This window comes from Nothoprocta perdicaria, unplaced genomic scaffold (genome assembly GCF_003342845.1).
Source record: "Nothoprocta perdicaria isolate Ctin4 unplaced genomic scaffold, notPer1 scaffold_256, whole genome shotgun sequence".
Classification (NCBI taxonomy): domain Eukaryota; kingdom Metazoa; phylum Chordata; class Aves; order Tinamiformes; family Tinamidae; genus Nothoprocta; species Nothoprocta perdicaria.
The window spans coordinates 68,869-82,599 of record NW_020455484.1 but is presented as its reverse complement, the minus strand read 5'-3'; the positions used below and the strand labels follow the sequence as shown (position 1 = coordinate 82,599).

Sequence of the window (13,731 nt, the reverse complement as noted above, 5' to 3'; positions counted from 1 at the left end):
AAATACCTCGAGGGAGGGAGGAGGAGGGGGGCRGCCTCTYTTCAGTGGTGGACAGTGATAGGGCTAGAGGAAATGGCTTCAAACTGAAGCATCGGAAGTTCCACAGGAACTTAAGGAAGCATTTCTTCACTGTGAGGGTGACAAAGCACTGGAACAGGCTGCCCAGAGAGGTTGAGGAGTCTCCTTCTTTGGAGATCTTTAAAACCCGCTTGGATGCAGCCCTGTGCCACGTGCTCTAGGCGCCCCTGCGTGTGCAGGGGGGTTGGACTCGATGCCCTCTGAGGTCCCTTCCAACCTTCGGCATTCTGTGATTCTGTGAAGTTACTAAAGCTAAAAATAAATGAGCTGCAAGGCCTGATAGAAACCAGGGACAGCATCAAAGAGRCACAAATCATACCAGCTAGGTCATAAACATGTTGGAAGCAAATTATATGGAGGAAAAGAAGAATGGTTAGAGATGAGCCCCTTCTATAACTGCCACCGGACAGCAGTTATGCAGCATTAGTTCTTCCATTTCTCAGATTTTTTTCTGCCGAGCTTTGCTGTTTCATTCTGTACATTTGTTCTGTGCTTCTTTCTGCAGATCTTTGTTGTGTAATCTTGTCAAGATCAAGCTGGGATGTTATGAGCTAGAGCCAAATAGAAGTCAGTCTGCTGAAGATTACCTCAAAACCTTTATGGAAACAGAGGTGAAGCCACTTTGGCCTAAGGGCTGGATGCAGGCAAGGTAAGATACCTGCTGTAGAGCGGTTTWCTGTTCTGTGACTTTCTTGAACCTTACTTGTTGTGATGTACTTGTTTTGAAAGAAGTTTTTCTTGGAGAGCTATTCTTTTGTCATCTGACTGATTTTAGTTATGTCCATGATGCTTTTTTTTGAGATGAAGAAAGCAGTGACTGCTTTGAAAAGCTTTTCCTGTGATGGAGGGTGATGTAGACAGCAACATTACCTGCATCTTGGAAGCAGTCTGAGATGCAGTATGATATACATGTTAAAATTATAAGCTGGAATTTTAACATGAAAATTCTTTAAAATATGTATTTTATAGAAAATTTCATAATGTATGTATGGTCATTCTAGAGTACATACCTGCCAAAACTTTATTTGAAAACACATTAGGATATCRGGTACTCTCTGCACAGGAGAAGTGTGCTTAAGAAGTTCTGTCAGGTTTTAAAGCTTTCTCTAAAAGTGCCTTCAAGAAAAAGCAGTAGTAAGAGTTGCTTGAACAGCACTTCCTGTTGACCAGCAAGACTGTTTACAGACTGGGCAGTTTTCATACGCAATATGTATTCACATATTGATTATTACCTTGTAGTTGCACTTAGGAACTATTTTGAACACTAAGAAAGATTTCTATCGAGCATGTATTAAGATGTACCTTATCTAAGTTATCTAGCCTTTATAACAGAATCACAGAATATTCAAGGTTGGAAGGGACCTCTAGAGATCATCCAGTCTAACCTTCCTGCTCAAGCAGGCACACCTAGAGCATGTGGCACAGGGTGGCATCCAGGTGGGTTTTGAAGACCTCCAGAGAAGGAGACTCCACAACCTCCCTGGGCAGCCTGTTCCACTGCTCTGTCACCCTACCAGTAAAGAAGTTCCTCCTCACCTGGAGATGGAACTTCCTGTGCTCCAGCTTGTGGCCATTACCCCTTGTCCTATCGCTGGCCACCAGTGARAACAGCCTGTCCCCTTCCTCCCTGCATTCTCCCTTCCTGAACTTATACACATTAATCAGATCCCCTTTCAGCCTTCTCTTCCCCAGAGAAAACAGGCCCAGCTCACTCAGCCTTTCCTCATACGAGAGATGTTCCATTCCCTTAATCATCCTGGTTGCCCTTCTCTGGACCCTCTCSAGAAGCTCCACGTCCCTCCTATACTGGGGTGCCCAGAACTGAACACAGTACTCCAGGTGCGGCCTCACCAGAGCTGAGTAGAGGGGCAGAATCACCTCCCTTGACCTGCTGGCAACACTCCTCCTGATGCAGCCAGGATCCCATTGGCCTTCTTGGCCACGAGGGCACACTGCTGCCTCGTGGTGAACTTGGTGTCAACCAGGACTCCCAGGTCCCTCTCCGTGGAGGTGCTTTCCAGCAGGTCGAGCCCTAATCTGTGATTCTGTGATTCTTTATGGCATGGCTCMTTCCATAATATCCTGTTTTCTGTCTAAAAATCACAACAAGAGGTAAGTAATTTTGTCAAACAGGCAGTGACTTAAAGTGTAGCGACTTGGTCAAAAGGGAGATAAATATTCGGTTAAAAGTTACATTGTCAGAGACAGAAAAGAGAATATARATGTCAGCCCCTGCATGGTAAAACCACCAGTCTGTAAAAAAGAAACGATAATGTTTTCTTCCCTTTCTGGAARTTGCCGATGAGAACAACTATTTTTAACTCCATTACATTTGTTTAATGTATGCAATTGCCGTGCATGTTATACTGTGGCATTATAATTTATTGGTRACTGGAATTCCTCAGACAAAAAAGACTAAAGAAAAGACAAAACACAAAGGATGAGGAGGGATGTACAATTCTAAAAGCAGTGAGCTGAAATTGTCTTGAGGAAAGTCCCTGTCATTTCCTAACATTTTTTTCATAAGAATTCAGTAGTCTGTGGTGGAGAGTAATATAATACAGGCTTGGAGATTGGTGGGGCAAAAAAACAGATGTGAGGGTGGATATGAAAGTTTTAACTGTGGAATGGCAAACATTGGAACCATAGCAAGAAGATTTTAAATGTTTTCTTATTAATTTGCTTGAGACTTGTGGAAATGTGGATTTTTCTCTCAACTGTTGCAGCTCTGTGGGATGMCTTATCTGTGGTGAAAGCTGTTTAGACAGTGAAGTGGTCAGCGTTTACATGACAATATTGACCTAGGAAAATCTTGGCTGTTTCTGTGTAATAGCACTTTAGGCTATTTACTTGGGAATAGGGAAGGGGAATGAGTTGCCATTTGTAATTGGTTGGTTATAACTACGTTTGGATACCAAGCTGCAGTGTAAGTACAGGTCAGAAATTGTTCTGATTTTCCAGAGCAGGAGTTGATAAACCTGGAGTTAAAAGATGTGAACTTTCTTGGGATTACTCTGCTGAGTCTTACCACTCCCAGAGCTGCTCCGTTGGCTCCATGGTAAACTGCAAGTGTGTATGCAGTGTAATAGATGCCATAAAGGTGGTATACAGCGACTTATACAAAATACTGGAAAGGAAGCTTCCTGTCTGGTTTCCTACTTCCATCCCCTTGCTTGGGAAAGAGGCGGGGGGGAAAGAGGATGAGGGAAAACAGCCCGTGATCAATGCGGTGGTACTTCGAGTGAAGAGTTTAGGGAAATCCCTAATTTTGTATCTGAAATATTAACTGCTCTGAGAAGGGAAGAGAATTCGAAATGTTTCTCCTGTCCTGCTGGAAAAGGTGATAGTGTGACTTCTGTTTGGCCAATGGCCAATGACATCAGTATTTTGAATGTGAACTTAGTCATTTATGAAATGAACATTCTTCTGTTTATGCCTGCCTGTAACTGCACTGTGGTAGCAATGCGGGTAACTTGCTTTAGATCTGCTTTGAGGGTGGTTGAGTACTTGGGGATCATGTACTGATTGTCCCTGTAGAATCACCTTCTGTTTCTTTTCTCACCCTTCTTCCAGGATGCTTTTTAAAGAAAGCCGAAGTGTTCACAATCACCTCACTTCTGCTCCGTGAGTATAATAATGCTGACACTGGCTAGTATCTGTAGGTAGTTCATAGCATTACGTTACTTGGTTCTTGCTCCTTTTCCATCTTCATACCACCTCCTGGATAGAGAGGAAAGAAGGGGCATATCTAGGAGTTTGAAGATATTTATAAAGTTCCCCAATTTATAAWGTTTTAACATAGGCATGTTGAGTTGTAGCACTTCAGTTAAASAATCCAGTGGATATTCATTCTTGGATTAATGTCTTTTTTGTCAAAGTGTTTCAAAATGCAGTGTAATGCCTCAAATTTACTATGCAGCACAGTGGAGTGAACCCACAGACTGCAATATTTCCCACTCTTTTCTTCAAGAATATTTCCCTACTCACAGTAGACTCTGCRTTTTACCTTCCTGATTCTGACAGCTGTGTGTCTCTCTCAGGACCCAGTGTCATTAAGCCAATATTCAAGTCACTAGCTATGGCTTTGAATGTCATCTAAATGGCAACTTTTTGCGATAGAGATAAGCAGACTATTTTTCTACATAATACTAAAACTGTGCAGTGGTCCTCCTTCAGTAAGGTAGATACTTTTTAAAACCCAGCATGTTTCTGATTGCTTTGGAAAGGAAAGTACAAGACCTGTAAAGTGTTAAATCTGTTGATCCTTTGGARGAAATAGAAGTGAGACAGGAAGGTGAGAAGTGCTTAATTTCTAATTCGAAGCTGAGTATTAATGCTAGCCTTAATGCTAGCTTTGCTTGCATAACTGGAGTTGATACAATCGTGTTCATTGGAGCTGCAGGAAAGACTAGAAGCTTATTTAGCTGCTTGTTGCAGCAAACAAGTTGGATGTGTTTTACAGTTGACAAGCAACAAAACACTTCAGGGGGAGGGCAAGAGCACCCACCACAGATGTTTGTGTCTTGATGTAATACAAATGAGGGGAGACAAACAGCAATATAAAATGAAATTTATAGATGTTAYAGGTAATTTCAGTTTTAAGTAAAGCGCCTCTGCCTAGGCAAACTCTTAAAAATGTAGGAGGTTGAAATTATTCCATCTGAGTTTTTTCTAAACTGTGARAAGGACAAAGCAAGTGTTTTAGCTCAACATACACTAGATTGTTACCAATTCAATGAATTTTTATATGCAGTATATCTGCAGGGATCTAAGAAAGACAAATAGATTAAAAGTATGCCTSTTGTTTCTTTTCTTATCCCAGCCTCCACCCTTGTTGATATTTTGGCCTGATTTCTATTTCAAGGATAATGTGTGAWAGCTGTAGCACAGTAGTAATCCTTTTAGTTTAGATAGTATTAACTGCTACCCTCATTCTAACATGACACATCTTTTTGTCTTCTGATATGCATTTCTGTCTCCCTGATTTGCATCTCTCTCTCTCTCCCTCCTGTTTTAGGGCAAAAAAGAAGGTGATTCTGGCACCTAAACCCAAAGCGAAGGTAAATGCAACTTCTTTTCAGTGTAAGAGTGTGATATGACTCACTTGCAAATGTGACTTGAATAGCTTCTTGCCTGTGATCTGGAAAAACTCTGTCAGGAAGATTCTGTCAGAAAATAGTATTTTTAGGAAATGCTGCAAGAGGGGTTTATTTGCTTGCTGATGTAGACTTTAAACCAAATAATACAAAAGACTTGGAAGTTTAAATTATGTAAGTTTTGAAGATAGACTGTGAAGAGACAGTATTCCCATTGAAGTTTCAAATCAGAAAAGCTGAAGGGAATAGCATAGTGAGCTGATACTGCAAAGTAATGTCTACTGAGAACCTGTCTAAATTCAATGAGCATTTTTCCTGGAGGTCAGATTAGCTATCCTGTTTTTGACACATAAATTWTTCTCAACTGTGTGAGGTAGTCATCTTTGTGCAGCAACATTAGATTTTTTGTATAAATATTGAAATATTTTGTATAAATATTGAATTAGCACATGGATAGACTCAGATATCTAGGTATCGTAGGTACCTTTATATAGAAAATTCAAACATAGATCTTCATCTGAATTTGCAGCATGATAACATTATACCAAAGAAGACTTTCAGCTCCAGGAAGGCTGCTAAGCCTTTCTTTTTTGTTGTTTTCCCCTTCTTTTCAGGACTCCAGTCCAAAGAAAGAACAGAAAACCTGTATGTCTTCAGTCAATTCAGGTTGTGCTGCAACACTGAGTTCCAGCACCCCCGCCTGCACCCCAGCCAGCTCTAGCTGCGCACCAGCTCCGGAGACTATCTGCTTGGATGATTCGCTGGATGAAGACCTTTCTTTCCATCCACCCTCGTTGGATTCTATTTCGGATGCTCTGGCAGTTCTCAATAATGGTGCCAAGGGGTCACCTCTTGGGCCCACTGTAGAAACGCCACCATCAAGGCCCCGCCCAGGGCTGAGGGAAGAGAAGCTGGCAAGCATCATGAGTAAGTTGCCTCTGGCAACTTCAAAGAAAGTAGAGCCTGCTCAAACACCTCATTCATCAAGTCTTATTGCTGGTCACACAGGGCCAGTACCAAAGAAACCCCAGGACTTAGTTCACACTGGTATCTCTTCAGGCCTTATTGCTGGATCTTCAATTCAAAATCCTAAGGTTTCCTTAGAGCCTTTGCCAGCCAAACTACTTCAGCAAGGACTACAGCGGTCGAGCCAGATTCAAGCTGCTTCCTCCTCYTCACAGACCCATGTTTCTTCCTCTAAAACCCAAGCAGCTATTTCCACCTCCTCTCAACGACCCAAGGAGTCCAGTATCATGGTATCATCTTCAGAGACCCCAAGTGGTTCTTCCTCAACAACACAGGTGACAAAGGTGCACCAGCATTCAGCTGTACAGCAGAAATATGTATCTCCTTTACAAGCAACTATTAGCAAATCACAGACCAACCCAGTGGTGAAACTAAGCAGCAATCCTAAACTGTCTTGTTCCTCACCAGTCCTCAAGACTCAAGATAAGTCTGTAGTCTATCGCCTGCCTTTGTCTAACGCCTCGTCTGGAAGCAGCTCACAAGTATCTCACCCACTGGTTTCTCGGACAACATCCAGCACCTCTACCTCTAGTAACTATTTAGCCAAGGCTATGGTGTCACAGGTTTCTTCCCAGGGTTTCAAGCCTCCCTTCTCCATGGCTGCCTCTCCTAAACCTGCTGCCTCTCCCAAGTCCACTGCATCTAAGCCCTCTGTGACACCCAAGCCCAACGCATCACCTAAATTTTCATCTAAGTCCACCTCATCCCCCAGGCCTGCAACAACACCCAGTTCTTCCAGTTCAAGTGCACTAGTTTCCCAGAGTAGTCACTCCAGCAGCAACCCCCTTCATAAACAGACCAGTGGTGTAAATATCAGCAGGCAGTCTCCCACAGTGAATTTGCTGCCCTCTAATCGCACGTCAGGCCTTCAGCCTGCAAAGAACCCTCAGGCTTCTTCAAAATTGCCCAACTCTTCTCCTTCTGGAACTGTTGGCAAAAATAATTTGGGTGGAGTTGGAATGAATGTACCTGCCAGCAGAGGCAGTAACCTTAACTCGAGTGGAGCTAGTAGGACTAGTCTGTCTGGGGGAGCAGGAAGTGGAACACAGGGTGCTACTAAGCAGTTGTCAACTCCACACAGACCGTCTTCTGCCTCAGGGTCTCCAGTTGTAGCAGCCAGTGTGCAGGTATGCCTCTCATGGGTTTACATTTACATCTTGTGTTGATACCTACTACGCTTAATTCATAAATATCCTTTCTTAAAATAGCTTGCTTTGAAACTAAGTCCTTATAAGCCTCTGCTAAATGTAAAGATTAATAATGAAATCTGTTTACACTAATGAAATGGCATTTCCAGCTGATTATGAAATAAGTGGGTGGGGGGCAAGGAATCCTGCATTAAAATGACTGCTCTGTATGGTAGTGCTTTAAAACTCAGTGTTTTGGTTTATTTGTGTTTTTAAACACTGAAAAATGTAAGCTATGTGGCCATGTTTTTGGGGGCTGCAGTTTTGTCCTTCATTATTAGATACATATGTTCCTGTATACCTATATGTAATGATAGTGCTCGTATCAAAAGGTGTTTCAGAACACTTCTTGCCATTCTTCATGTTTAACTCGCAAAACTGAAGTTTAGCTTTTTGTGGTTATGGTGTAGTACAAGACATCTGTTAGAATAACACAAATCTTCTGTAATATTCAAGAATGAATGTATATTAGGATTTATTTTCTAAGGAAGAGCTCATCGATGCATGTTTCCTAGAAAGGTAAGACGAGCCAAACAAGTATTTTAAAACTGTTGTTCTAAAAGACTTGCAAACCGACTTACCCAGAAGACAATCTTATTAGGGGGTGATTTAATTACTGAGATATTTTGAGGTGCTTTCATCTTCCACTTCTTACTGCTGTCTTTATTACTTCAGTAAAGTGAAAGGCTAAATCATTGCAAGTCAGAATCCTGGTCTGAAGTAAATTAGAAAAGCTGTGCGTTTTTTGAGGGTTTGATGGCTTTTGTGGGTTTTCTGTGGCCCCCCCGCCCTTAACAGTGTACATAGCTATTACATGGATAATTCCTTTCAATAGTGCTTTATAATATTSTTTTAGTATGCTATTGTTTTTTCCTTTTGATGCAGATGAGCAAGACTTTCATAAGGCATTTTTGTGTCTTTTTCACCCTACTATATTTAAATAGATGTTATATTAAACAAGAGATGTCTGGCATGGTCTGACACGGCCTTCCCATTTTGGGTTCTTGGAGTGGGAAAACACAGTCAATACCCTGTAAGGGCCACAGAGGTGCCACACAGGGCCTGGAGAAGAGTTGAACCAGCTACGATGCATATATACATACATACGTACACACACACACACACACACACACACACACACACACACACATATATATATATATATATATATATAATGTGTATGCCTGAAAGTTCTAATTGCCAGCTAACTGAGCTTAATTCCAGACCAGCTATAAGGTACAATATGCCAAGGAAGGGAAGCAAATTCCAAATATGTAACATAGGACTGAAGTGAATATTCTTTTCACTAAGTGCTTAGTAATACCTTTCTAAATGAGATTATGCTAATCAACCCGAAGGTAAGAATGATGCACGAGTTTAGAATATCCTGACCTGCATACATAGAAGGTCAGACCAGGTGATTTGATCTGATAACTGTTTTTCCCATCAGGGAAGGGTTTCCAAAAGGTGTGCTTGCTTCCTTCTTATCTAATAGCTATTTGCTTGGATATGAATTTGCTCCTACTGTAGCTTCACAGAAATTTTGCTATAAACTACTCTGGCTGCATCTTTAGAACACAAAGCCAAAGTAACCTGAAAATTTAGAAGCCATGTTAGAGCTTCTTGATGAAATCACGTGTATTTGTATTTTTGAGCAGAATCTGTCTTAGAGTTTTTAGGTCTTAATGACTCCAACTTATATGATCAGGGTGGTGCTACTGTAGCTGCAATAAATGGAAGCATTTGAACTATAACTCTTACTGTGGCATTCTCTGTAAGCAATTTCCATCAGTGAAGTTCTGTCCTGTGTCAGGATGTAAGCAAGGACATGGAAGAGCATGTTCACAAASCTGCTTTCCTTTTCTAAGGCATTTTACAAAGGAACAATTGGAAGAAATAACACTGTTTTCTTTCATTTCACACTAAAGATTAAATAGTGAATGATTGTCATAATCATAATTTCTCATGGGCTTATTGTGAAATATCTTTAAATGCAAAAGAATAAGAATTTGTTCATAAAGATTTTCATCCAGGTTCTCCTATAGGTGTGAGTTGAAATATTTGTTTTATATGTAGACAGAAGCTGTAGCTCCTAAGATTGCTAATACAGAGTATCTACAAATGTATCTTTGTATATTTAGAGTTATATATATGATATAACTATGTGTAGCTTTAGACATTCAAAGGTAATGTCTTAATGTTTTCTTGTGAGCAGCAGCTAAACTTCTATTACCTGCTTTCTACACTAAGAACAATATTAGTAGTGGAAACTTAAACTATTTTCTTTCTGGTAGTTCTCATCACTTTGCTTTTTTTCTTTGCAAATTGTTATAATAGAATTCAATAATACCTCCTTTTCACTATGGTCTTGGATATTCATTAAAATATACTTAAGATTTGTTTTTAATTAAGGCATATGTGTCCAAACATACATGCCCAGGACTGCTGTTAACTCAAATACCTATAAAATACCTGAGCTGTGCTGCAAACTAACAGATCATGTGAGAATTGAACAGTAGCATGTAAAATTGTGATATGTTCAGTGAGGAARAAATAGTTAAGCACAAATGTGCAGAGCAGCTCCTTATGTTTGAGGAGATGGTGCGGATTGGGAACCATCGTAGCTAAARCATTCTGCTTAATATTTTTCCTTCTTAAATTACAATGCTTTGAGCTTAGTTGTGACTTATGAAGGAAGGCAGATAATTTTCCAAGCAGGGAACTTTTCTTGCCTCTTRCTCTTAAGTAGTCTATATGCATTTTTGTATAGGCATGAGTGTACATATATATATGTATACCTGCACCTTGGTAGCCTGACACTTGAAGTGTGGTTTGTTCTTAAATATGGATTTTGGCTTTTAAAAACCTTTTTTTTTTTTTTTAAGAAATCATGTCAGGGAGTAATTTTGAAGATCTTTAGATCTGTCTATTGTGTACTAATTGTGTACTATCAATACAATGGAAGATGTTGCTTTAAAATTCTGACTGCTGATCATGTGCCTAATTAGTAAGGGGATAAAGGAAATTGCCTGCAAAACTAATAAGAAAAACTTAGTTCAACCACATTGCCATTCCTGAATCTGAGATGTGGTTGTGCTTGCCTAGCAAGTTAACAGTGGCAAGAGCTCCTAAGTGGATAATAAATAGATATTTATAAGCAGTTCAAGGACCCTATCTAACTGATAATAGCTGACTCTTGCCTCCTTAGAGGAGGCTACTGAAAGCTTTAAAATCTCAAGGCACCTCTTCTCTTTGTGCAGTCAACAGCAGGAGCATCGCTACTGGCGAACGCCTCGCCTCTGACTCTCATGGCATCACCACTGTCTGTAACCAGTCAGAACGTGACATCGGCGCCGTTGGCTCCTTTTGGGATGCTGGGCGGCCTTGTTCCTGTCACCGTGCCCTTCCAGTTTCCCCTGGAGCTGCTTGGCTTTGGGACGGACACAGCCGGAGTGACAACCACCTCGGGATCTACCTCAGCAGCTTTCCACCACAGCCTAACTCAGAGTACGTGATGCTACTGGGCACCCTTCTGTAGTGAAGGGAAGCAGCTAAAGATCTAAGTAATGTAAATTCAGTTCCAGAAAATATATAGGGGAGATGAAATGTGAACTCTATTTTTCTAAATGTGAACATTTTWAAAAAGAAATGGATAGATTGTCCTTGATAGATTTAACTTTGTCATTGTTGCATTCATAGTAGATAGCTGTATTTGTGTGTACTTTTTCAGGTTTGTTCACATATCTTAAAAAAGGAAATATATTGTGTGTATCTTTAAAATCTCCAAATTTTACAATATAAACAAAACATTTTAAAGCTGTGATCATTCAAAAAAGTCCTTAGTTCACTAACGGCTTAGAGACTCATTCTAAAATTATTTTCATAGCTGAAATTCCCTCCCAAAGGAGGGAGTCCATTATTTTCAATGCCTTAAAAGAAAGTCTTCAAGTTTTTAACCTGAATCAGTTAATTATTTTTTTCTTTCTACCTAAGAAATGTTATGAAGAGCTGCATTTTACAAAAAAAAAAAAATTGTTCCATGCTATCTTTCGATTACTCTTACCTGAATAGATCAATTTCTAGTGTGTATCACAGCCATCAAAATGCTATCAGTTATTTGTTGCTCGAGGCATCTCAAGAAATAATTATTATAGTAAACTGAGATGATTTTATTTCCATAAAAGTTGTATTTACTTTCTCTGCTTCTGTTCCATTTCTTCTTTTGCTCTTCTCTTTAGACTTACTGAAGGGTTTACAGCCAGGTGCTCAGCATGCAGCAACACTGTCTCACTCACCTCTGCCTGCTCATTTGCAGCAAGCTTACACAGGTAAAGATAGTGTTCCTCTTCCTTACTCCATTTAATTTTGAGAAAAATGTAGAATTTTTGCCTTARACTGAAATAAAAGGTTTGCCAGGTTGGAAAATAATTTAGAAAAGATGTAGATGACATGAACAAGGCTTGATAGTGGCAGATGGTGCAAACTCTGCTTTAGTGGTGTTTTTAAAACCTGAATGACTTCTTATACCCATCCTTGATAACAGGGCAAAGAAAGCTCAATAAATCTCCCAGTAATGCTTTACTTGCAGCGGTTTGGGAAATCCAAGCCTCTAATCTCAACCAACAGAAGACTACTACTTCATAGCCACTAAGCTGATTATTTTTTTACAGCCTGTATGAAGGCTGTATTGTGGCTGTAAAAGCTGCTTGATGTTTCTTCTAATTTTTTTATGCATGTGTGAGCAATGTGATGGTTTCTAATGGAAGATATGTCTTCTCTGAGAACTGTTCTCAACAAAATTATATATTTTGAAAGCACTTGGAGTAGTATATTTCCTTTTCCTGTTTGTGAACCAGAGTGATGAAAAAACATCATGTAGTTTCAGAAGACAGTGTAATTCAGTGTGCTCGTCTCTGCCTATTTTTAGCCAGATATGGAAACAGGAGAGGTACCTGTGACTTGGCAGGTTCTTCATCCTCCTCTTGGAGTACTCAGCTGCCAAAGCTGACAGATGCTGCTCTAAGAGACTTMGAAAACAACGAGATTGCCTCTGTTTGGCAATCTATCTATCTATCTTTAATCTATCTATCTTTAATCTCTTTGTAAGAGTACCATGGATTGACTCTTCAAAAACTACTTTGTTAGGAGAAGATTGTTACAGTGTTTTTTGTTGTGTAGTGCTTTAACTGCAACTTAAATTTGAGAGAGGTGTTACGGCAATGGGCTTTCTGATAATGCTAAAGCTGGCCATGCTAAGTAATCCCCCATCCCCCTTTTACGTTGTAAGGTAGAAAAAAAATGACTCATGACTTTTTCTGTCTCTAAATTACAGATGGAGGCCAAAGTAAAGGGGACACTAAGGTACAGCGGAAAAACCAGTGACTTCTGGACAAGCAAGGGAGTTGAAGCAGTTCTGGTTGGCTGACAGAATGTGCCCAGTTGGGAAAGTGCTTATTGTCACAGGGCTGCTGTTTCTGTCGATGTTTACATATTCTGATCCCAAGCACTGTGGTGAGAGGAAGAAGAAAGAAAACAATACTTGATCAAAGAGAGAAGGAAAAGGAGGACTGGTCCTCCTGGTCATGCAGACTGGTTGTAGTTTGATCTTGCCTAAAAAAAAAAGAAAGAAAAAAAAAACTTTTATCTGCTCTGATTGGCTTTTTTTGAAAAAATTGGTTGTCAAACCCACAGCAGCACAAACATATTTTCTGGGTGATGTCCAATGAAAAGTTGAAAGTATGAGAGGAGCTACAACAGGCTTCATCCATTGTGGGAGGTGGAGTTGTCCCCTTAGTTCCTTAAGTGCCCAGCATAAAGTTATATGTAGGTCCTRAGTGTAAGCATATGTTTGCGGACCAAAGGATGTATAGAGTAGAGGTGGTGTTGGGATACTTTTGGGTTATATTTAACCTTACACAGATACAGAGTTTCAGATATGGGCATTTTTCCAGCTTTATGAGGCTTTTTGGCTTTAGGGAGCCTACATATATATATATATATATATATGTGCAGTCTCATTAGTCCCAGAGAGTTGTCTTCAAAACAGATCTCCTGGTACATGAGATGTAAGAGACAGACTACTGGGAACCCCCTTGCTCCTTGCTTTTGTTCGTTCATTAACACAAGTCTTATTTAAGGGCAGAAGGGAGTGGAAATGTTTCATCTTACATAAAAAGGAAATTTCCGTTTTATTGGTCAGACTAGCATTTCTTCCCTGTTTCCCCTTTGCCCTCCTCCCTTTCTTTTTTTTTTTAAAGTGGGGTATTGTAGTTCATTCACTTGGGTCTGTTTTGCCTTGTCCCTTTCTGTTACTAAAATGAAGTAATGTCCTATCACATGCTTTA

The 13,731-nt window shown here is 40.1% G+C and overlaps 1 protein-coding gene across 1 annotated transcript in view; it reads left to right on the top strand.

Annotated features, from left to right (window-relative positions):
- The window catches only part of UBN2 (ubinuclein 2), a gene marked incomplete at its 5' end in the record, with an annotated part of 35,274 nt that extends 22,110 nt beyond the window's left edge, over positions 1-13,164 (top strand). The window contains 7 exons of the mRNA XM_026040404.1: positions 584-727; positions 3,652-3,702; positions 5,096-5,138; positions 5,789-7,327; positions 10,648-10,894; positions 11,626-11,715; positions 12,720-13,164. Coding sequence (XP_025896189.1) covers positions 584-727; positions 3,652-3,702; positions 5,096-5,138; positions 5,789-7,327; positions 10,648-10,894; positions 11,626-11,715; positions 12,720-12,769 — 2,164 coding nt within the window. The remainder of the gene's footprint in view (positions 1-583; positions 728-3,651; positions 3,703-5,095; positions 5,139-5,788; positions 7,328-10,647; positions 10,895-11,625; positions 11,716-12,719) is intronic.
- Between the last annotated feature and the right edge of the window lie 567 nt (positions 13,165-13,731).